Source organism: Anastrepha ludens, chromosome X (assembly GCF_028408465.1).
Source record: "Anastrepha ludens isolate Willacy chromosome X, idAnaLude1.1, whole genome shotgun sequence".
NCBI lineage: Eukaryota > Metazoa > Arthropoda > Insecta > Diptera > Tephritidae > Anastrepha > Anastrepha ludens.
The window spans coordinates 82,433,755-82,460,244 of NC_071503.1; the positions used below are offsets into that span (position 1 = coordinate 82,433,755).

Sequence of the window (26,490 nt, forward strand, 5' to 3'; positions counted from 1 at the left end):
CAAATGGATGGACCTACAATTTTAAGCCTACTCCGAACGGCAGATATTTTTATGAGGAGTTTTTTCATGACAGAAATACACTCGGAGGTTTGCCATTGCCTGCCGAGGGGCGACCGCTATTAGAAAAATGTTATTCTCAATTTGTTATTTCACCGAGATTCGAACCTGTGTTCTCTCTGTGAATTACGAATGGTAGTCACGCACCAACCCATTCGTCTACGGCGGCCGCCAAGTGAAATAATATATCATAGCTCATATACTGCAAGAGTGTCATAATCCCAAAAACGAAAATTTTGAGAAAAATACGAATACTGAACCTTGTGGTTCCTCAAATATCGGCAAATCCTCAGACATCATTTAACCCATAGTTGTGTGTTGCTTGCTGTTTGTTAAAAAGCTCTCAAACGAATTCAGTTCAACCCCTTTGAAGTCAAATTTGCTTTAAAAGGGTTTGATTGAAAAGTAATGAGCCTTCCCGCGCGGAGGCGGACCTTCCCTTTCCACTAGAAACCGGTCCCAATTCGCTAGCAACAGCGGTGCAGTCAACATCGCTCCACGCGTGAAAGCTGTTTTAAAAGTATGTTAGGATTTTGCAGTGGCGAAAATGCAGCGATCGTTGGAGCAACGTTACTCGATCAAATTTTGCGTAAAGCTAAACAAGAAGCACTGTAAACGCGGCATTTTACAAAGTAGTGCTCCTTAGGCTGAAAAACCGCGTCGCCCGGGTTCGGCCCGACCTCGTCAACAATTAGACCCTTCATTACGACAATGTGCCGGCGCACATCGCCTTCCTCTGCACCTCTGCATTTGCCAATATGGGGGTTCCGGTGCTTCCTCACCTTCACTACAGCCCAGACCTGTCCCCTTCGGACTTCTTCTTGTTCCCGAAGGGGAAGCGTTTCGACTCCATCGAAGCGATCCAAAAAACTGTGACAGCCGAATTGAACGCGATTCCGGCGGATGAGTTTAAAAAATGTTTTCTGCAGTGGAAGGACCACTACCAGCGGTGTATTGACGCTCAAGGGTCCTATTTTGAAGAATATTAGTTGTATAAGCCAAAAGGTTTAATAAAACTGCTTAAAAAAAATAAGGCTCATTACTTTTCAATCAAACCCTGTATAGCGTTTTTGGCTCTCATGTTTTCTTTCCATTGGGATATAACCCAATTAAGAGCCATTTAGCATGAATGCTGCTGACTGATTTTTGATTGAATTGAATTTGAATTTGAAAAGGTCGAGCCAAGGAGCACCAGGAGATTTGGTGGCTCCTAAAACACTCAGGCTGAAGAGCCCATTGTATTTAAAGCTCTGGAAAGGGGGTAGATAGTTAAGGAGGGAAGTGTCAGAGAAAGAGATAGGAAAGAATAGAGACAGAAATAGAGATAGTTAGTCCTGTGAGAATTTTCCAGATGCTTTGGCAAATCTGTAAATATCCTCCACTTTTAGACAACGATTATTACTCATTCTCACGATATCGGAACCCAAAATTCGTAGCCTTGCTCCAGCGAAGTCAGGACACTCACAGAGAAAATGCTCAGTTCTATCCGCCTCCTCCAAGCAAAACACGCACATTGAGTCCTCAATGAATCCAATGGTGGTCATATGCTGATCCCATGGGTGGTGTCCTGTAATGATACCGAACGTCTTTCCTTCCAAGTGATAGTAGAAAGTTTGACAGTTTTCTGTTCGGACTTGTCACAAAACGCTTTGCAGTTCTGCAGTGTTCTAGACCGGACCATCGCTCTTTATGTAAATTCCATACATAATCGCTGATCCAATTCATGATTCCTGCGGTACTGATTCCGGTGGGGGAACTACTGATCCACGGATGGCCCATTCATCGGCAAGTTCGTTTCCTTGAACACCGCAGTGGCCTGGGACCCGTATTACTACAAGCCTGTTCTCTCTTGAGACAGAATTCTTGAACAATCTTCTAGGTTTTCTTCGCGTTCTCCAGGGCCTTCAGTGCAGCCTGATTGTCACTCACGCAATGGAAATGTGACATCAAATTTCCTTCCAAATGAAACTATGGGTATCAGTTCGTCTTTAGATGCCCATAAACACCATATTTATGGAGTCTACACATTGCTTCCTGTTGTATCTTAAGATCCAAGAAAAGCAAATCAAACATAGCATTTAGAGGATCGTCGGAGGTTGTACTCATGGCGCCCGTAATGCATAAACATACACTTCTTTACAACCTGTATAGTCCCCGGAGTGGGGACCTAGTCATGGTCCGTCGCCACCAGACCACAGAGGCGTAAGTGATGATTGGTCTGATAAGTGCTGTGTATATCCATAGGAGCACAGCAGGTTCCAGACCTCAGATTTTACCAAGGGCTCTGCGGCATTGCTAAAAAATCCTTAATTCGCGATTCACCTTCAGTGAAACTTGTGTTTCCCAGGTCAGCTTCTTATCCAAGATTACTCCTAGATATTTAACTTCATCGGAAAGACCAAGTGTCATACCTCAGTGTTGGAAGACTCAGTCCATCCAATTTTCGTTTTATGGTGAACAAGACTATAGTGGTTTTGTTCGGATTGATGGAAAGACCTTGTCTTGCGCACCAATCATCGGTTTTGTCCAGAACCCTCCGCGCTTTTGTGCAAAGCCTCCTTAGGTATTTATCCGATGTTAGCGCACAGACATCGTCCGCATATGCTTGGACATGAAAACCGAGTGACTGCATCCCCGCTAGTAGAGAGTCTACTACCAATCACCACTACAGCGGAGAAAGAACACCTCCTTGGGTACATCCTTGCTTGGCCCTGGCGGTGATTAGTTCGTCACTGTTCTCACCAGCGGTTAACAGCCTCTCAGAGAGCATGGAATATACATCTAGTTTACAATGGTTTGATTAACTCCATGTCGTTCGGCAGAGAAACATATTGAGCCAAAGGTGGTATTATCAAAATCCCCCTCAATGTCCACGAACACGACCATTGTGTACTCGTCAGCTTTCAGCCAGGCTTTAGTCTTGCTAACAAGATCGTGTAAGACTGATTCAAATGATTTTCTACTCTGGTAAGCGTGTTCATTTCTACTAACTTCTCGGCAATACGCCTATTCGAATATGTTTCTCAACCACTCGTTCTAGACTTTTCAAAACGAACGATGTCAAATTGATTGGTCTAAAACTTTTTGCTGGGGAATAGTCGTATTTTCCTGGTTTCAGAATGAATACTACTCTTACGCGTCGCCATTGGGATGGTATATGACCAAGTGCAAGACAGGCTGTCAAGATCCTTTTCAGGGCCTCAATCAGCCTGGCTCCTCCTTTCTGAAGCATTTTTGGATATATTCTGTCAGGTCCAGGGGTTTTAAAGTTTTCAAAGAAATATAAGAATAGATTCTTTTGTCCCTATCCGACTAGCAATGCACCAGCTGTACCTTGAGGTTCCACCATCGCTACCGTTATTGTCAATGCCACTCTCTGCTTCAGAGAGTGTTCTACTACCCGGAAAATTAGTTTCGAGTAGAGTAGTAAATGTTTCCGATTTGGAACTGGTGTATGAACCATCAGATTTTAAAATGGAATGCAGCCTTACTGAGCGGTTTAGATGAAGGACCTTAAAAAGTCTCGCTGTTTTCCTAATTTTTTCGACGTTACTGCAGAAATTTCTATAGGACTCGAGCTTGGCTTTCCTTACTTTTTTCTTATATTCTCTCTGTATAAGTCCATGATTGGTCCAGTCCTCTTCCGTTTCGGTTTTTAAGGCCTTGCTAAGAAGTTTCGACAGTTCAGAGTTCCACCAAGGAACAGCTTTTCCCTGTCTACTTTGCCAGAGTGGGCACAATTCCTCAAGGCAATTTATTAAAAACCTTCTAATTTCTCAGTAGCATCTTCAATCATTTCTATAGCTCTGAGCTTTTTCAGGTTTGGTAATCGGGTGGCCGCCGTAGCCGAATGGGTTGGTGCGAAACTGCCATTCGGAATTCACAGAGAGAACGTTGGTTCGAATTTCGGTGAAACTCCAAAATTAAGAAAAACAGTTTTGTAATAGCGGTCACCCCTCGGCAGTCAATGGCAAACCTCCGAGTGTATTTCTGCCATTATAAAGCTCGTGATAAAAAATATGTGCCGTTCGGAGTCGGCTTGAAACAGTAGGTTCCTTCATTTTGTGGAACAACATCAAGACGCACGCCACAAATAGAAGGAAGAGCTCGGTCAAGCACCCAAAAAGGGTGTACGCGCCAATAACAAGCTCAGCATGCCTGTCTCAGTCCACATTACGAGGATTCCTACCGGAATTTATTGATATTGCATCAGTTCCTAGTCGCAATTCGATAAGAGGATGATTAGAAAGAGGGTCCTCTTCCAAAACTCGCCATTGGTTGAATTGATTTCCCACTGACCTATTGGTAAGTGTTAAATCAATCACCTCTTGTCTCCTTTTGGTCACAAAAGTTGGTTTGTTACCAGTGGTTTGAATGACCAAATCAGCTGACAGGATATAATCCAGTAACTTGAGACCTCTGGCGTTGCATTTGCTGCTTCTCCATACATTGTTCTCTTAGCTCCCTCGAATGAGGTAGCTGTAAAGAGTGGTAGGATAGGTAGGCCGAAACTATGATAGCTTCCACACTTTTCCCCCTCTTCCAGTACTTTATTTTTGCAACAACGATATCTCTGGAGCATAGCTCTTTCAACATCGTGTGTTCGATCAACCTTGGCATGATAATATAATACATGCTCGCGGTCTCACACTACCTTCGCAATGAAGTATTTGTCTTCGCAACATAGCACCTAGTCCACAGATAGACTTGGGACATACCCATGGTTCTTGTATTGGTATTATGTGTGGGTTTGTTTGCAGTTTTGCATGTCTGCGGCACAGGAAAGCCAAAGACGCTTTGCTATGCTGCAAAGTTTTTTTTTTGTTTTTTATAATAGTAAGAGCAATTACCTAAGTCTTTTGCTGAGTTGTAAGCCTCTAATTTTATTTCATTTAGTTGTGTTCATTCAAAATCATACCATATATTTTTTAATTTACTATTAACTTCTTTCACGTACGTCAATTGTTGCATGCAATTATGCAAACAAGAATTTATGTACGCCAGCATGTCATCTATTTCTAGTTGCAAATTATTGAGAAGTCATAGCTTCTAAGCAAAATAATAAGGTTGTCGCAACTATATTGTTCCCAGGAAACTAATTTTGACCCGCTTTGAGGGATATTAAATTATATTAATAGGACATGTTGCAAAATAACTTTGTCGTGTCTATCGGCGTATTGCGGCCGTTTTTCTCGCAGTGCTCGGCTCAAACGCATCAATTGTCGTCGGTAGACATCCCCCGTAATCGTTTCATTCGGTTTCAGTAGCTCATAATACACAACACCCAGCTGGTCCCACCAGATACACAGCATAACCTTCAGGCCATGAATATTCTGCGCCGACGTCGATGTTGAAGCATGGCCAGGGTATCCATACGTTGCCCGACGTTTTGGATTGTCGTAATGGACCCACTTTTCATCGCCAGTCACAATTCGATGCAAAAAACCCTTTCTTTTGTGCCGTTGAAGCAGTTGTTCGCATGCCATAAAACGGCGTTCAACGTCTCTTGGCTTCAATTCATACGGCACCCAATGGCCTACCTTTCGGATCATTCCCATGGCTTTTAAACGTTTGGAAATGGTTGATTGATCAACTCCCAAAGTTTTTGCAACCTCTTCTTGCGTTTGAGCCGGATCTTGATCGAGCAATTCCTCCAATTCGGTATCCATGAACTTTGGCGGCACACCCTCGCGTTCTTCGTCTTCCAAGCCAAAATCACCACTTTTAAAGCGTGCAAACCACTTCTGGCACGTTCGCTCAGATAGAGCATGCTCACCATAAACTTCCACCAAGATACGATGACTTTCGGCTGCTTTTTTCTTCATATTAAAATAATGAAGAAGAATTCCCCGCAAAAACACATTATTTGGCACGAAATTCGACATTTTCAAGTGTGGTAAAAATATTGTTGTTTACGCTTCAAATAAAAAACTTATACTGACGTTTGTGCCTTACGACAGTAGCTCTCCAATGAATGTTTGGAAATGTGGATCGATGGAATAATAATCAAGTTACGCACGAACTTATTCATAGTCCTATTAATATAATATTAATATTAAACATTATGGTTTTATGATTGGACATTCTGTGTTGGTCAAAGCTTTTACACACAATATGTTTATCATTTGAAAACAGTAAATCAATCTTTGTCTCAGAGAGCTCAAAATCAATAAGTAGGTGCATGCAATTAGAGCTAAACAACTCAGTCAATTTCGTATTGTATGCGGACTCATTGTTCATATTAATATTAAAGTTGCCAACAATTACGTTGTTAGTTGTTGTGTAACATATTGCGTTAATGATTGTTTCTATATATTTAATAAACTCTGGGTCACTTCTACTTGGAGAGTAATAGACAACTCTTATTTGCTACTTAATCTCAATATTATTATGTCGTCGAGACTGTTTTCGTCACTTCTTCACGAAACACGTTATCAATCGCTCTCTCGAAAGGGAGTTAGCTTCCGCAACTGGTTAAGGTCTGTCTTGGGAGCTTCGATGCCTTTCACTTATGTAAAAATAGCTATGCATTTTAAAAACTGGATTGGTTCTGAGCCTGCATTGTATTTTATTAATTTGTATGATATTTTAGATCTATCATCGCATTTATCACCATAATCAGATCAGAAGTCCATAATCCCGTCAAACATTTTATAACCGGGCAAAAAGATAAACGTACTTTTTTCCGCAAATCCTGATGAAAATTGTTCTTAATGTTATTGAAACAATGGATGGATTTCACCAAGAATGGACTTTTTACTGGCATTATTCCCGTTAGTTCTTTTAGGGGACGAACATAGCTATTTGAGGCACCAGTATCAATTAAAAGTTTTATGGTCGTCCTCCTAGGACAACAATATCATTTATGATTAAGTTCTACCTCTTATGTAAGCGCTAAGACTACAATCAAGTTGGCTGAGCGAGCTGAGGCCGCAGAGATTTTCTAGTACTAGATATGACTACTCTTAATGCATCCATTCTGTATTTTTCATTGAGTGATGGCACTTTCACAAGTTTAAACTGTCTTATTCATCAGTATTATTAATTTACATTCTGCTTCCCCGTAGCTTTGCAGCAGTATAATATTTCCCTGTCGCAGGGTAGACAACTCCTTTTGTGTATACTACACTGGTCACATATCACATACGTAACGATAAACGAGTTATCATAGCCGTAAAACTGAGTTCACTGCTGAATTATGTTAAAACCATGTCCGCTGTGCTTCTTATTTTATTTCTTATTAAGGCTACATTTTCGTAGTGTCTCGAACTACCGTCATACTCTCTGAAACTTCAATAGCAGGTTTCCCTCGAATTCCGTAGTAATTTGTAATTATCACTTTCCACCAATTTCCTGCACAAACTGTATTTATTGAAATCTCTGTTACTAATTATTTTTAATCCATTAAACGCCCGATATTTTCTTCCAAATTGTAGCCACTAATATTTATAAATTCTCATGCTACAATTTGTTGAATAAAATTGTACATCTGTTATAATTGTACGAGGTACCATAAATATGCAAAATTGTATGTTTCACCACAACTCCATAAATTTTTTTTTGCGTCAATGAGCAATTTACTCACATGAGCAAATTACTTGCAAATCTATGCTAACGTGGAAATACAATTATCTGATATATTGGTAGTGGCGCACTTCTCCATCTCCATTTTACATAACTGAATTGCAAAGTGGATGTCCTATGTCCTCGATAGTCTCACGAATTTCATATTTGAGGTCTTGAATCGATCCTGGGCTGTTGGCGTAGGCGTTCTCTTTCACGTGGCAGCAAAGAAAAATGTCACAAGATGTTAAATCACAAGATCTCGGTGGCCAATTGTGATCACCTCTTCGACAGATAACACGGCCGGGAAACTCTTCCCGTAAAAGATCGATGGTTTCGTTGCTTGTGCGGCACGTAACGCCGTCTTGTTGAAAATAAACGTTGTCCAGATCAATACCATCCAATTCCGGCCATAAAAAATCGTTAATCATCTCTCCTGTTTAACACCTAACATCTCTTATTGGAAAACCCTTTTTAAAAACTCGTACAAAATATTTGTATATTTTTTATTTAGCCCGCCTTTCGGTACGCATTGTTTGAGCTTATCATTTGAGCTTAATTAATACAATGTTTCTTACTTAACTCTAACCCTGAGCGCATTTCTCATATATCATTCTAGGCGGATGTTTGCAATACAATGTATGGTGTTACAATGTCAAAGAACTAATTGTTTATGCAATTAGTTGGATGGCTTACACAATTTGAGCTGTTTTTGCTATTATTAGCTTACTCGTCTAAGCTAAAAAACATGATATCTTCCTAAATGTGCTTATGTATACGTAAAATTACTTCGAAATCGTTTTTAATTCGCTCTATGCAGTTCAGAAGATCTGAAAATTGCGTTCCATACAAGTCCATCCGCCTGATTGCTTGCTTATAAGTGTAAGTGTTCCCTATGTATTTATACCAATTTCGAACTAAGCACTTATTCGAACGCGTGAGAGCTTTTCATCTTCGGCGACTCCACGCAGAACTGGGGTCTCTATTTTTTTATTTTTACACACTTTTCAGTAAAGCTCTTTTTCCATTCCATTTATGTAGGATTTAAAGGGTTAAAACATATCACAATTTTTTTACGACGTTTTATACAGGGTACTTTCGATAAATTGATTGCACTTCCGGTCAAAATGTTAAAACTTCAACCCCCCCTTATAAAAAAACCCGACCATTTGGACTAGTACTGTTTTCTAGTAAGACATTCTCTTTCATAATTATTATCGTTTATTCTTGTTAAGCACATTTTTGAAAAATTGTGGGGCAGGTTTATTTATGATACGACACAACAACAAAACAACTCTACAACAACATCCGAGAATAAATTGCGTAATACATATGATCAACATTATTTTAAAGCACGCATTCCCAGTTTGCATTTACTTTGTCTTATTTGCCATTAACGATGACAATTAGTAATTAGCCACCGATTGTCGCTAAACATATGGTAGTCTTTAAAGAATCGATTGATTGTTAAAACTTCATCGAGGCCTATGTCTGATAGTAATGTTGAACGAGTACGAGGCGGATATAGGAAATTAGAAGTGACCCAGGTTTAATCAACGGAAATTGAATACATACGATATGTACAGGGCGTCCGGTAGGAAAATTGGGTTTTAAATTTAAAGTTTCTCAATAACCGCTGAGCGACTTTGTGGGGAGGGGACCGCGTTAACTTACTTATCCGTGCGGGTTACTTAGTGGCGATGTCGCGGTGGACGGGTGAATAACGTGGGTTCGCAATCGAAGAGTATGTGTGTAACTGCTCGTCGTAGATTTTGTTCAATTTAAAATATTCCATGTATGCGTTATGCCCGAAATGAATATTTGATTCATTAATCGGTTCGAAGGTTTCGGGAAACAAGTTCAGTAGCAAACAAGCCACTATTAAAACATTCACAGTCACTTCACGGTCTCAAAGTGACTGTTTAATGTGCACTGTCAAACAGTGGAATAATTGGACTATTTTGTTTTTTGAAAATCGTCGATGGCAAGCAGTTCCTGTGGGCGGTGTCTCTTATCGGTGTATGCTTAACGCTTATTCCTGCCAATAATGAGGGAACATCCTTCCTTCAGTACACACATGGTTTCAGCGAGATGCAGCCACGCTGCACACGACCAGAGAGATCTTAACGATACAGCGTGATCTCTTCCCTAACAACCTGGTAAGCGCTGACATGTCCTCCCCACCCAGGTTGCCCGATCTTACTTCTATGGACCTTTTTCTATCCATAAAAAACCCGCACTCTTCATCCTTGTAATAGTTATTAACAGTTATTAACTTTTATAATCAGTAGGTAATAATTTTTTAAATTAGCTTTTAATTCCTAATTCTGCCACCGAATCAATTGTTACCAGACACAAAATTTAGAATCGTTTTGTACTAGAGTAAAACTAAAACCACAATATGTGCAAGGCAAAAGACTGCAAACAAAACGATTGCTGTTTCGCTCCTTGATCGTCATTGGTAGATTCTTCATTTTCACTCGAAAAATACGTACTGTATTGACCAAAACTAAGGCAACCCCATAACAGAATTTCTAATAATGCCAATAATAGTATTTTGTACTAAGCCCATTATTTACCAGGCATTATGTTGTACCAGGCTTTCTTAACAGCTTCAAAGCGTCCTTTGTTATACATTTTTCTCTGTTAATTTTCATATTCACAATGTCCCATAAGTTATCAATCGGAATAAGATCGGAATTGAATAATACCGAATTATTAAGAAAAATATGCAACATTTCACGTGGTTTTTATGGAATTATTTTGCATTATTAGAAATCCTGTAAGGGGGGTGTTTTAGTTTTGGCCAATACTGTATGTATGTGTATACTAAGCTATTGAGCTCCATACAAAATAAGGTCATAGCAAATATATAGGGGAATGAGACATGCAAATTCTTTTTTCTGTGCTGTTAGTTTGCAGTTAGTTCGAAATAGAAATATAACGAGAGCTTTTCCAATGAAAGGAAAACAATTCCTTTTATCTTAAGTGCTGGGAATTTAAAGCGGCACTTAAAAACTGTTCACCTTTTATTGTTAATTGTTAGTATGGTATTTTTTGTTTTAATCATTTTTGCTGCTTATTTTGTTTATTTGGCAGAAATGTAAGAGTTTCGGCAGAGAGAAGGTTCCGAAAATATAAATAATTTTTATATTGCATTTATCTTCAGCAATTTTAAAGAGTTAATCTATTCAAAATACCATAGAAGTCAACACAATAATAAATCCATTAGAATTGATTTTAAAAGGCCCAGTTTATAAATCCTGAATCGCCAAATAACTTCTTAGTTATGGCTTCCGTGAAACATCAAAAATACGAGACTATCCGGTTTGACTAAATTTATATTGAGCCTTCTAGCCTTTAGTTTACTAGAACTGCGGAAACCTGCAGCATCGCTGGAAGTATTCTTTACTATTATATAATATAATCAAATTGTGTATCGCCTAATTTTTTTAGGTTGAAATTAAATTTTTATAAAATCTTATTTAATTACTCTATAAGGTATGGTAATATTTATTTACTTTGCTTTCTCTTCGCATAATCATATACGGTAAAATCGATACATACAGATAAGAGTGCAGAAGTATGGTACTTCTAGAATTTTAAATCAACTGAACCTATTTATAAATGAAGAAAACATGGCCGCTTATGCTTGTAAATTTAACTGCTTTAAATGCTAATTTGTTACTGAATTTGACTATAGAAAAAACTTGCTAATAAAACTGCTATATTAAAAGTCACTACTAGCCTGGAAAAATATATACGTATATTCGTAATATATATGTACATATGTTCTAAATATGGAATGAATGTGTGTTTGTGAAAATGATATACGTACATTAACATATAAGTATATTATATGACCTTATGTTCTTACATACATTAATTTTAGCTATTACATACCACTCACATACCGATCATATGCAAAAAGCAATAACTTATGTTTACTTGTCCATAACTTGCAGTATCAGCATATACATATACAGCATACGTTTCACGATGCATTTAGAAATTTAAAGCACAAAACTTTTATAGCTTAAAAAATATTTTTATTTCAAAATCGAGGACGGCAGTCTTTCAGGAATTGAAATGCTAAGTTTGTCGGGAACGTAAGAGAATTTTTTTTCTTTTCAAAAATATCGCATTAATTTTTATACTAAAATTTTGTACATTTTATTTTTTTCTTTATTGAAGAATAAACTGTATGTGCCACAATTCAGAATTCTCATTGAATTATTTATCAAATCAATTCGAAACAAAAACCACAATTTAGATAGGTAGAAGTAAAATCGGCTGTTTCGGATATAGTAAACAGCAGGACTTTTTAAAACTAAGAACAATGAAGGGTTTTTTTCTGAAAACTAATTTATTTTATTCAAAAGCATATCGATTTAATATTTTAGATCGAAGGCGAGTGTCGCCGTGTATCCACATGGAGCGTGACTAGCATTCAACACCAAATTATACAAAAGGCTTTTTCTTGTAGCGGTCCCCCCTCAGCAGGCAATGGCAAACCATTGAGTTTCTATAATGAAAAAAACTATTCATAAAACCCCTCTGCGTTCGAAGACGGTGTAAAATTGTAGTTCTCTCCATTTGGGGAACAACATCAAGACGCATAACCTTATAGCCCAGGACGTGGTCACCAATTATATGTGTATATATGTATATATAAATATATAATACATATACACATCCGTTGAAAAGAACTTAACAACGAAACCCAGTTCTCTCCATTTGAGACTTTTTCCAATAAAATCACATTAATGTTTTTCATATTAAGTTTTATATTATGAATTTAAAATGTTTTTAATCTGTAAAAACGAAAAACATAAATTTCTTTACTTCATCTACAAAAGTTAGTACAAGCAAAATTCCTTTAAGAATTATATTGGATTTAAGTCGGAAGTCGAAGATGCCCACTCCAAAACAGTGATCAAATTGTCTTCGACAAACTTTTTTGCCACACAAAAAGTGTATGACTAGTATAATAGTGGTTCGCGCATTTTTTTTTCAGGGAAGGTTTTCTCCTGTTCTATACTCAAAAAAATGTGTCAACGTATAATTATGTTGAAATATCATTGTAGGATAACCCTGTCTTTTGCAACCCTATGATTGCTTTTCGAAGAGCTGGGGTGCAACTTTTCCCTTCCGACATTATTGAATCGTTTCAACTAAGGTAAAGTACTGTTAGAATACTCCAGTTACTTTATTTTTTACTTACTTTCCAGTTACAATATAAAACAGAAAACAATTCACAAAATTTTGGAAGAACACCGATTCGTTCTTAAGTATATTTCTCACAAAAATATCAGAGCTCATACTAAAATAAATCTGAACCCTTTAAGAGAAATAGATAAATGAGCGCATTACAATGAATGTGATTGACATTTTGGTAAATATTTAATCAAGTTTAAAGCAAAACTTCGCCTACGCATCATGAAAATTTAGCCACTTTTTAGGGTTTACATTTTTCAAAATTTTTTGTGTTGGCATCGGTAAGCAGTAACTACGGGAGTAGAGAGAAAAGGAGTGTGTCTTCCATGGTCTCACAGGTGTGGACTACTGGACTACTCAGTAGCTCTAAAACAAATTCTAAACGTGTTCTCGATGGACCCAGCTGCAAAATACTCTATGAAGAATTCGGCGTTGAAAATACGAACGATAGGGTAATTAGCATAACAGCCATTCGGTCACAGCAATACACGACGATTGAATGGCAGTTCAGACTACGACGCTCCCCAGGCCCTCAGTAAAAATTAAGCGAGACGGATGAAGAAAAAACTTCTGTTGAGTCCTCACGCTTACAATTTCCTCCTGGACAGATTTTAAAGTGGCTGAAAGAGTAAGTGGACCTTAAACAGTCGAGCAAGGTCCTAAAAAGTAGCGTCATTTTCTAAAACGAAATCTACTCAGCAATCAAAGTACCTGGGTTAACAGCGAAGATAACTACTTTAAACTCTACACTACCTACTTTGTAGACATTCAGGCAATACTTACCAATTCGCTTTACAGAAGTGCAGATCCGAAATGTACGAACTTCGCACTAATAGACTAGTCACTAACTATTATGCTCTGGATCACAAAGAAACCGCGCAAGCCTATCATCGTGCAGGTTAGGTTTAATGACTGTCCTTGCGAGTGGCGGAGTTGGACAAAAATTCAGTATTTGTCCGTTGTGATACCATACAGAGGGAGGAGTAATGTGATATGAAGGGGCATCATCCATAAAATCTCTAGGTGACACGAAAAACAAGTTTTTCTTAAATCATGCTAATATAATTATCTTTTCGACATTACCAATTGCCCTTATATGGTCTTACCAGAAATATATATTTTTAAAAAGTCCTGCTATGGAACGCATATTTTATTTACTTCCAGAAAAGGAGCATGTGTTTAAGGATATGGATCATGACTTTGGAAGAAAAACAGGCAACATATATTACTCTAATAAAGCAATCAAGGAAATTTAAGATCATATTGGGGGATTTGTTAGTAATAATTTTATTTTGTATTGTCTAACATACATAAATAGGTAGGTAGGTATTTTCAAATCTTTTGGTATGAAATCGTGATCATTTCTTTTTATGCATTGTAAAATGTTATGTATATGCTGATATGCAGTTTAAAAGTACTTAAGGTTTTCTACAGAGGTATTGTTGTAACAATGTTGAATTGGCTGTTAATATCATCCCTTTTATATGAAGCATACTTGTACGAGTACGTTTTATTGGTTAGTTTTCCTTTCATTTAATTTCTTTTGGAAATATCATTAAACAAAAATTCAAATATTAAATATTACTTGGTTAATTTTCTTTTGTGTTTGCTACAAAATTCCAAAATTAAAAAGGATTTTTACAGCAATAAATGAAAACTTTATTCAGTTGAAAATGATAAAAAGCATTCTTCAAGAGAATGCTCCCGTTTTTTTCTCTTCTTCTTTCTTCCTTGAAATCCTGAACGTTCAACAAATGAACAAAAACGTAGAAAATGCAGTAAAAAATTATACGTGGCTCACTTCGTTTCTTATCAAATCGAATTTATAGCCCAAAATGTTATTTTAATATAATATTTGTTTATTATTTAATGCTAAGCGAAAATATTGACAAAACATACATATTTATATTGTGCATGTGTGACAAAATTATGGTTTAACTTAAGTTCTCGAACTACAATACCCTTCCTGTCATATTTTCAGAAATTTTCTTTTACAGGGATCATTTAACTCCCCTCAGCCCAACAAAGGGAAGTCCGTTGGGCCCGTTTTTCCTTGAGTAAAAAATGCAAAATGTCGAAAAAAATACCTCCCGAAAACAAAGCGGTAATGAAGAATACAGACAAGAAAGGCTTAACAAGTAGTAATGGTAGTCTGGCCCATATATTCCTCTTAGGGGTTTGGCCGATTTTTTGCTCAGATTTGTTCACAATTTCATTTGAACACAAAAAACGTTAGGTAGATTGTCATGGTAGCAGCACACTCAGAAATTTGCCATTTCTTGTCGAGGTCGGCCGCTGTTAGAAAACTCTTCTTTATATTGTCTGATGCTCCATGTTCACAATGGGAATCGAAACTAATTTTCTCGTACAAGCACAGTCAATTATGGTGGCCGCAGGCGTCGAAATTGGAAGCTTTATATATACATATATATTCGAGAGGTTTTTTTTTTGTTTTTGATGAAAAAGATTAACCTACTAAAAAGTTAGAATATTTATACATATGTATATAGTTTTGTGTGTTTTTTAAACAGATTTCATCCAAACACAGTATCTCTGCCCTTATTTATTTCGAGCATTTTGACAAAAAAATATCACTTTTCAGGCAGTTAGTTTGCATATAAGCCTTATATAATAATTAGGAGTGTAGCTTTTTTAACCAATGCGCACTAAACTCTCAAGCTATCATTAATTCCGTCGGAGATCCCGACGTGGCCACGACGGAAAACTCTGTCATCAATTCCGACATTATAGCGAAACTCTGCGATTCCGAATGAAAATAGCTTCAACTGTTTTTCCTTGCCTGGGGAATACAAAAAATAAATAAAAATATTTAAAGCGTATTTCTAAATTGTATATTATAAAGGGTAAGGAAAGTTATTTATTGGCAAATGATGCATAATTTTCCAGCTATTTTTTCAATAAGTCTCGACCATCATAACACCACGGTCAATACGAGAGGTTGATTAATTAATAAGCGGACGGAAGAACCATAATGAATTAAAATAAACTTATTTATAAAATTAAGAGAATTAAAATAAATTATGTATATACATTTATTTAAAGGAAATAATCTAAAAGTAATTTATGTTCATATCGCCTCTACTAGAATTCGTACAATACTGACTACGAGGCCTACATTCAGATTGGACCAAGAATTTAATCATCAATATCGATTTTTTTATAAGGACTTTTGCATTTAGCTTTTTTCCCGAGTGACGGGACCTTCGGTCACGTTCATAGTGCATAATAGGGCTGTTAATCTCAGATGGAGGGAGGATGGTTTGAAGAATTGAAAAAAATGTTTTTGCCAGAAACTCTTCGAATACTTTAAAATTAGATCTCTAGATAATTTTAGTTTATTTCAGGATAGGTAGCCGGTGTAAACGAAGCAGCCGACCGTCTAGTCGCTAATGTCGTAACCCTAATGAGACCAGCATTTATCCTGAAAGACAATCCGAAAAATGTCTAACTCACAGAGTGCTCATACTTAATGAGGAATTTTCTCACTAATAGTATTATCAAAAATATGTAATACAGGATATAGCGGGTTTTACTATCGGTATCTACTCGTTTAGATTGGATAAAATCAGTCTAAAGGCTCCTTTAGTTACCTAAGCTACCAAGCCGTTAATTAGTGAGTCATTTGTTGCAAAACGCGTGAGTCACTATTCCATTCAAAATACTAAGCCACTTTTGATTACATGAGAAAATTACGGCATATGAAATAGCCTGCGTATATGTGGTATAAACCGGGGAACAATTTCGTTATTTAATACCCTGATACTAATCAAATAACTTCATATTTGTATGTACAATCTGTCTAATGGAAATGTGACCGGTGAAATTAAAACTTAGTGTTCTGTTATAAAAAAATTTAAATGCTGCTAAATAAACATATCCTATTTCGCAATGCGCATGGTGCAATTTATTGGTTTTTTGGGAAATTTAAAAGCGTACGTTGTTTTCACAAACTGATTTCCGCATATGAAAAACGATTTTAAGCAGTGTTTCCATGTACCATACACACTCTAATGCCCTACAAATCTCACGTGCATCTGCAGTAAAATATTTGAAGAAGTCGAAGACGTTCATAAATAAATGAGTGCAACGGTATACCGAAGTTAAACACGTTGACGACTGCCCCGAACGAGACCACAATTTCCAAAGCAAGATCTGAAGATCATTGATTTGCTTGTGACAAAGCCGAACTTATTGTTGCGTCAAGCTGAAGCGGTTTTAGAGAAAAGTGATGTTAATGTATCCAAAGACACGATTCGAGGACGTTTATGTGCAGAAGACCTAAAATTCCGCAACACATTGAATAAACATTGAAAAAAGGCATGCATGAACCAAGACAATTTCATCGTCAACGAACTGTTGAGCATCCAGTTACGGCTTATGCTTGGGACTCTTTTTTCAGCTTTGATGAAGGAGATTTACCAAAAATGATTATTACCGTTAGTTGCGAAGATGTTTAGAAGAACTAGCCCACCTTGGATTTTACAAGAAGACAACGAAAAACTAATGAGTTTCATCAGCAATTCGAAGCGTTCGGTCGTCTCCGTTATTTATGGTAAATGTTACTAATCGTCGTGGCATCGAATTTACAAGTGGCTGAAGGACACTAAGGACGATTTTTACCCATTCCTATAGGAGAACCACCGTGGAAGTTTCAGGAGTGACGCTTTCGTCGTAGCTTGCGAATACGTCTCCAATACTTCCCATAACCTCCATGGCCCCATCGAGATTAAATTTTTTTTTCACCGCTAAAAATTATGGACTGCCATTCATCATCCCAGAACTTATGATTGTAGGCGAATTCAAGTTTATTTCTTTATGGTGTGGTGGAAATTTCGGTTAAGCTAGTCTATTTTGATAGAGGTATTTAAAATTCGAATCTTCACTCAAAGTTTACTGTATTCTTCTCTTCGTAACATTGGGAGAAAGTTTACGTTTAATTTGATTAGGGCTGGTATTTATGTTTTGGCAGCTAACCGTCTTATCTCTCTGTTAGACCTGCCGGAAATCTTAGGCGATGGACCAGTTCTCTTAAATTTTCCATATTAATCCGGATTTTTCAAAAAAATCAAGACCTTTTTTATTTCTATTTACTTTTAGCGCTATTTACCAATTCACTATAAGCTAGAATACTATCTCGCTCCTCGCAAGAAAGCTGCGTTCTTCTTTGTGTAGGATTCCACATGAAAATTATTTAAGACTTTCATTAGACTTCTCAACTTACCTTAAGGAATCTTTTAAATTGTGAATTGTGTATAAAAATATCACGTAATTACCATATAAAGAAATAAAATCTTAACGAAAGCACTTGTCCCTTATAATATTTCCTTCAAGAAACTCAAAGTCAAAGCAACGTTCAAACGTAACGGAACTTGAGGCAAAACACAAAATAATTTAAAACTACTACTAGTTCGCTCACACATTTATATACATACGTTATAAGGCAATTCAAGAAGATATTATTCAGCTATTTTAGAAGAAAAATGATGAAGTTGGTTTGTCCCATATGTCTATTTCGCTTAGCTATTGCTTATAATAAATATTGCAAGCCCATACAATGCAATTTGTTAAAATCGAATTAGTCAAATAGTTTCCAAGTTATGGCGGTCGCGCTTCTATTAGACAGACTGCATGTACATATATTAACATATATTTATTTATATGATGCATTCCATTTCAATTCAACCAGGCTATTCGGGAAATGTTCTTCTTATGTTGTCCATGGTCAAAATAATAAGCACGTATTTTTTTGTTTGCCCGAAAAATCGATTTTTTTAGTTATATAAGAAATTAATTGCTCATAACTTAGTCAAAAATGAACCGATTTTAATGATTCTGGGTTTGAAATGTTCGTTATTACTTGCACGAGCGATTTCATGTACAAACAACACCAAAAAGTAGTTGAAAATGTATTATTTTGCAAAAGACAAAAAGTGCGAAACAGGGTTTTTACTCAAAATTTCATTACTCAAAAACAACCGATTTTAGCTACTGGCCATTCAACTCAATTGAAGTTTTTGAAATATTGAATTTCGAAAAAATTTCCCACTTCTCTGTTTTGCAAAATAAAAAATTGTCAACTATTTTTTTCCTATTGTTTGTACAGTCGCTCGTGCAAGTAATTACGATCATTTTGAACCCAGAATCTTGAAAAAAAAATTTTCGGGCAAACAAAAAAATACGTGTTTCATTATTTTGATTAGAGAGCAACATATTTCAGTTACATCGAAATCGAAGAACATGTCCCGAATAGCCCGGTTGAATTGAAATGGAAAGCATCATATTAACATATGAAAGTTATCCGGATTTATTTGTAAGTACAGTGGGCCAAATAAGACCTACTACTACTACGCAGCAGGTCCATAGTTCGCCTAACAGTATGCGCAGTTGCTCCATCTTGTTGAAACCACAAATTAGGATACTGCTCCGCCATTGGCCGCAAAACGTTTTGAATCAATGTTCTGTAAGAAGCTCCTGAAATCGATTCCGGCGTTTCATCCTCATTTTCGAAGAAATATGGACCGACAACTCTAATGGCCTAACACCGCGCCAAACAGCACGTTTAAATGGGTGCAACTGATGTTGGTGTGTTGCCCTAGGATTTTCAGAGCCCCACAATCTACAGTTTTGTTTGTTGACATAACCATTTAAATGGAAATGCGCTGCATCCGACATCAAAACATTATTTAAAAAATCAATTTGTGTGGCTAATTGTGTAAAACGAATAGCGTATTGTAGTCGTTGTTGGTGGTCTTGCGGTAGGGTTCCATAATAAATTTCCAACAATTCAATTATAACCTATATTACAAAGAGAGAAAAATAAATATGTCAAAAAATTAAAAAGTTATTTGTGCTTAACATTAGTAGGTCTTATTTGGAGCACCCTGTACCATAGCTTTGAAGGTTTAGAGATTTCGGCACAGCCGAATTTAGTTAAATTTTTGTGATGTTGCTCAACTATTTGTAAATATATTTTTATTGGGCACTTTTAATTAAAAACCCCTGATTTGTCTTAACACTTTTAACTAATTGCGCTAATTATTAATACAATACAACAACATATGTGAATTTTGACAAAGTAACTCAATGCAATTTCGAAACAACTTTTTTTGAGATGAATACTACAGCCATAACTGTGAATAGTTAATAGCTTAATTAATGCATAAAATCCGCCAGTTTTGTGCTTAATGCTTCTATCCATGTTCCTTTAAGACAAATTACCTAAAGTTCGCAGATATTTATCGCGTGGAATTGAAAAGATATAAACAATTTGAGCAGATAGACTTATATGAATATGATGCATTACTCTAAGTATATATAAAAATTTAATAAATACGCTTTAAAATATTCCAGTGCTATACTAGTGAATGTTAAACTCTGAATTTTTTTCTACGGTATTTTGTGTAATCGCTTGCAACATTTTTCCATTAATTTTAACATAAAAAATTGGATTAGATCAGTAATTAATAACAATACACCGCGCATAATTTAATTTTTTATTGACTGACAACGAAATTTTTGAAAATAAATATTAAAATAATAATAAAAAAAACAAATTATGTACCTTCGTGACAAAATCGGCACTTACAGCTGAATTTTGATATTTGTTCGCATTCACGGCGATAACATTCGCATTCAAGCTAGTTTTTTATGCAAGCTTAGCCTGGTTTTTCACCTACTCTAAGTTACACGTCCAATATTTTAGTCTTTAACTTAGTTTAAGAATTCAACCAAACTTACCCAGAAAATTGGGGCTTGTTCATACGAGTATTCGCCCTCCAGCCATATATAAAGTTTTAAAAATACAATTACAAAAGTTTTCTTATGTTCGTTTTTTTTAATTGTTAAATTTTGTTAGTTTTGGATTCTTGATTAACTCCACTTCGAACACTCAATTGGCTCCTAGTCATTAACCATAACACACAACTACCCTACTAATAGTAATTGAAAATAAGCTTTACAAATTCGCTAAAACAAAATTAGCAAACTTAAAGTGAATTTAAATGAAATATAAACAATAGGAGTTATGTTAAGTACGGTGGTTAACTTAATAACAGTGAAGTGAAATTTAATATGCCTTCGTTTAATTTTGTTTACTTTTCGCACATACGTATTTATCTTCCAATTATATTATATTATTGTTGTGTTTCCTGTCACTCACAGTACTAATATTTTGACCGCACCTAGACATGCCCACCTCAAAACTTTTTCAAACATCTTTAATCTACTTCTCATTTTTTCGCATATGAACATGATAAAGGCAAATTATAAACTTGTACATTTGTTTATATACACATGTATGTTTGTACACTAATTGCATGCCCTTTTAGTGAAATGCGTATGCATATACATATATGAAGGTATGCCACAAGGTATGTACATATGTACAAGCGGACATTTTCCCCTATATTTTGCGTCTCCTTTTTTCCGCTTACCCTTCTCCAGCACAATCACAAATTATTTTTTTCCCCAAAACTCCAAACTCACTTATTTATACATACATATATTTATTAATACTAATGTTTATAGTTGGGCATTACATTACATACCTACCTACAAAACATACGTACAAACAAATTTGTTTTTCGATATTTGATAATGAAACGAAAATGTGTATCCACAAGATATAATTGCAAAAAAAGATTTAAATTAAAAAACACGTATATGTAATTCTACAGTGATTTGTGCTCAAGGCCTGATAGCGAAGGATAAAAGCGGTACCAGTGATCCCTATGTGACGGTGCAAGTTAGCAAGGTGAAAAAGCGTACACGTACAATGCCACAGGAGTTAAATCCTGTGTGGAACGAGAAGTTTCACTTGTGAGTACTTAATTGTCTGTCTGACTGTTTAACTGCTTGTATGTCAGTCTATTAGTTTGTATGTTCCGTATGCCTGTATTTATTTATTCAATTCGTTTATGTCATAAATTATTAAACGCTTCCAACTAAATACCCATATGTATATGCTTTTATTTCATTTTATATACCTAGTTATTACTAACAATCACTTCTTGATATTTTTTGTCACACACTATATCTATCGTTCTTTTGAACACTTTTATAAATCATATACATACATACATATGTATATTCGCACCATATATGTAAGTAAATGAAGCATGCAGAAAGAGCGAGTAAATGGCATATGTGTTTTAAAACAAGATCGTAAAGTAAGTTTGATAACTAATGCTGGAGTTTATGATCCAGTATTATGGGCATATCCAGGATTGGATGAAGATGTTTGCCTTGTTTTTTGTACATAGGGATAGACTTCTAGAAAGACGAAAGATGTGGAAGCGTAGATTTTACGTCTTAATCATTATGTATGTACAGTACCTCGATGTTTAGCAAATTTCTCTGGTCAACATATTCCTTCAACCAACAGCCGAGGCGCCACGTAATTGCACACTCAATTAAGTGTGCCCCACTACTCTTATCTGATAAATGATGTGTATTTATTAACAAAATACATAAATTGAATGATTACCTTCTTAGATCTAAATCAAATGTTTTATACTATCATTATGTGCTCTTAATAAAAATAGAGTAGGGCTTTCATGGGGTATGTTTTGCTTGTAACTTCCTCGTTGCCAAGATCGTTGCCAAAGATACGAAGGACATTATTTTACTTTCGATTGAAACCAATGTAAAATTCCCCCCGAATGTGCAAATTCCATGGAGAATGTATAAAGTGATAGAAGGTCTCATTTAAATATTTTTGAAAGTAGCATGTTAAAGGTTGACTGATAATACAAGTAGTAGTACAAAATAAAAAAATGAACAGGTATAATTTCTTTATTCTAAGCAAACCGTCACTGAATTCATTCTAAATCATTATTTATTCGATTCGTTTATGTCATAAATTGTCACTGTGGAGGCAATTCAAGCGGCTCTCAGTCGTCCCTGGAGATATGAGATTGTGGTGGTTATATAAGAAAAAATCAACGCAGCCACTGTTCATGTTAATTTTTTGCCGTCTGAACCAAGAATGATAGAATTGGCTTAAAAACGAAAAAGGCTGCATTTGGAAGTATTTTTATAACTCGTGTTGTAACAATTGAACACGCGGGACTTTTTTTCATCACATAGTTTGTCGAATTTAAAAGTCACATATCTTGAAATTAAAATATAATATTAAGAAGCCATTCACTGAATATTTACAAAGAAGTAATTTCTGTACCTTTTGTTTGTTTTGCTTATTTGTTTTATATTATTCTAACTCATGATGTCAGACACGAAAAATAAAGTAGAGGCTTTCAGAAGGCGCCGCCTCTAGCTTGCACAACTTTCGTCAGTGATGCCACAATAGGGGAAACATTTGTAAGATATAAAAAAAAAACAAATTGGGATTTTCAGTTTCGGCGCCACTATTGAGTTATGCAAGTAGCGCGTTTCCGAAGTTAACATTTGATTTTCGGTTATCCAGTAAGCCTATAACACCCATATACATGCAGCAATTGAAAAATATGATACTTAAGCACAATACCTGGTTATCTCCATTTAAGACTTTTTCAAATTAAATCTAATTTTTTTTGAAACGTTATAAATAAATAGTAACATTTCGTGTTATTACACCTAGTTATGTAACTAACAAGCAATTTAAGTTTGTGAATTTATGAATCTACTTCTTAATAACCACTAGGTCCAGTGGTTTCGTCCTCTTCAGCCTCCTAGTATATATTGCTTCATCGCAAACAGATGAGGCTTCAGCATTGATGTGTTGCTCAATCCTATTGGTATGCTTGACAGCGTAGAGATTTATCATTTCATTGACTGTATGCAATTGTAGGTCTCTATGTAGGTCGTCATTCCGTATATACCAGGGGGCTTTTACGATGTCCCGGATTACCTTGTTTTGAAAACGTTGAATGATTTCTTTCAGTTGAGCTCCATAAGTTCACACTGGCCTAAGGATTTGTTTGTAAATTAACAATTTATTTTCAATGCGTAATTTAGACGTCCTGCTGATAAGACAGTACAAGGTTCTATATTTTAAATTGAGTTCAGCGACTTTGGTTTTGACATGTTCCTTCCACCTGAGCTTAGTGTCTAATGTCATGCCCAAGTACTTTGCTGTACAAGCATACGGAACGTTTGCGGAAAATATTTTAATGGGTTTGTAGATAACTTTTTTGTTTGTAAAGTTTACGTGTACCGATTTAGTGTCGTTAAGTTTAATATTCCACAAACTAGTCCAGTTTGTTATTACAGTAATCGATTCCTGTAGCTTCGCAGTAGATTCATCCACGTTTTCGCCAACAGCGAGCATGCACGTATCGTCCGCAAACGTCACTATTTTGCAGGATTTAGGAACAGGCAAATCGGAAGTATACAACAATTACAATACAGGTCCAAGTATGCTGCCTTGCAGAACGCCTGCATGATTTTTCTAATCAGTCAATGTTTTACGCGAAAATATCGATCTTCAATATAAGAAGTCAATAAGTCAGTAAATTGCATCGGAAGTAACATCTTAAGCTTATAGATCAGCCTCTCATGCCAGACTTTATCAAAAGCCTGAGCTACATCTAGGAAAATCGCAGAGCAGATGTTATTTTTTTCCAGAGACTCTTCTATTGTGTGAACTATTCGATGAACTTGGTCTTTCGTCGAGTGTTTTTCTCTGAAGCCAAATTGATGTTTTGGAATTAGTTGCTTGAGTGAAATTATTTCTTTTAGGCGCAAGACAAATAGTTTCTCGCAAAGTTTTCCCATGAGTGGTAGTAATGAAATTGGGCGATATGAGGCTGCCTCGTTTGCATTTTTTCCTGCTTTAGGGATCATTATGCTACATTTCAGGCTGATGCACGCATTTATAATCGTTGTTAGCTTAATTAATGCCTTGTATGTTAGGTTTTTAAGAACAGCCGAAGTTATAAAGTCAAAACCGGGACTCTTCTTTCGTTTCAATTTAGATATTAGTAATGATGTAAATAGTTCAATTTCACAAATTTCTTGAACCGCTGGAGGTGGGGTGAAGCTATCATATCTTTCGTGGGGTTGAAATATCTTTTCAAGATGTTCTGCAAAGACCTCGGCTTTCTCAATGTCGCTTTATGCCCAAACTTGGGAAATATTTATTTTTTTGATTGGAAGATTGGGGATAATTGGCTTTTTTAAATTTGCTGTAGTTTTCCAGTGATGAATATAGGCGAGTGATCTGAATTTAGATCCAAGCCATCTTCAACTGATATCATATTGCTCGGAATTTTTCTGAGGATAAAAAAGTCGATCAGGTCGGGATATTTATCAGGATCAGTTGGCCAGTATGTTGGTTTACCTGTAGATACTACTCGACAACCTACATAGATCTTCAGCTGCTTTCCAGAGTTCACGACCCTTGGTAGTTGTTAAGCGCGAGCCCGACTTAACTTGCTTGGCGTTAAAATCGCCACCAATGACGAACCTTTCTTTGTGTCTATTAAGAAGTTGTTTGTATTCTTCTACTTTAATGTTATGCCTTGGCGGGCTATATAACGCTGTCACAAAGAGATCCGTTCCAAGCAAATTGATGCAAATTGATGAGGCTTGAAATTCTGATGAGCAGATTTTGTCTCCTTCATGGTGTTCAATAGCTTTCTTAATTATGACTGCGCTACCTCCTCTGGCATTATTAAGGGGATGATTAGAGCAGTATGTACTGTAGCTTTGAACAGGGTAAACGATTGGGAAGTTAAGTGCGTTTCAAATATTAAACATATATCAATATTCTCTTTGTTCAATAACAGTTCAAGCTCGTGTTTGTGCTTCAAGAGACCGTTTGCGTTCCAAGCCATAATTTTAATATGACTTTTATTCGTCATATACAACATTTACAGCCTTTTCAAGTTTTACAATGCGGCTAAGCAAGGGTGTGGAAAAAACCCGAACAATTGCCTAAATCATACAGACCAATTAGTCTCAGCTCATTTTTCCTCAAAACAATGGAAAAGATAATTGATCAGTATATTAGGGAAAACAATCTAGCTGAATTTCCACTGCATCGACTTCAATTTGCCTATCAATAGGGAAAATCCACTGAGACTGCAATACACAGTCTGGTAACAGTTATTGAAAAGGCTATTGAGTCCAAACAGATAGCTCTATGTGCATTTATTGACATATCAGGAGCTTTTGATAACACCTCCTATGAGGCAATCTATAATGCCCTATACCTAAAGGAGATACCTGAACCCATTACTAGATGGATAATATTCATGCTGAAATCTAGGTCGATCAGCACCGAACTAGGAGGAACAATCAAATCTATTAAAGCCACTAGAGGTTGCCCTCAAGGTGACGTACTTTCTCCTATTTTGTGGACTCTAGTCATAGATGAACTTCTCCACAAACTGAATAACCTAGGATTTCACACTCAGGGTTACGCTGATGACCTAGTAGTTTATGTATTAGGCTGGCATGAGGAAACCATTTCGGATCGCATGCAGCAAGCCCTTACAATAATAAACAAATGATGCACGGAAAAAGGGCTCTCCATCAACCCATCCAAAACAACACTTGTACCGTTTACTAGGAGAAGGAACATAAATCTCAAATGCCCGACCCTTAATGGAACAACACTTGAACTCTCGACAGAAGCGAACTATCTTGGCGTCAGTCTTGACAAAACGCTTACGTGGAATTCCCATATTGAGA

General features: G+C 36.3%; 1 protein-coding gene across 1 annotated transcript in view; it reads left to right on the forward strand.

Moving 5' to 3' along the window:
- Positions 1 to 26,490, forward strand: part of LOC128869190 (uncharacterized) — a 586,599-nt gene that overhangs the window by 343,552 nt on the left and 216,557 nt on the right. Inside the window, exon 8 of the mRNA XM_054111701.1 lies at positions 21,534 to 21,675. Within this exon, the coding sequence (XP_053967676.1) occupies positions 21,534 to 21,675 (142 nt within the window). The remainder of the gene's footprint in view (positions 1 to 21,533; positions 21,676 to 26,490) is intronic.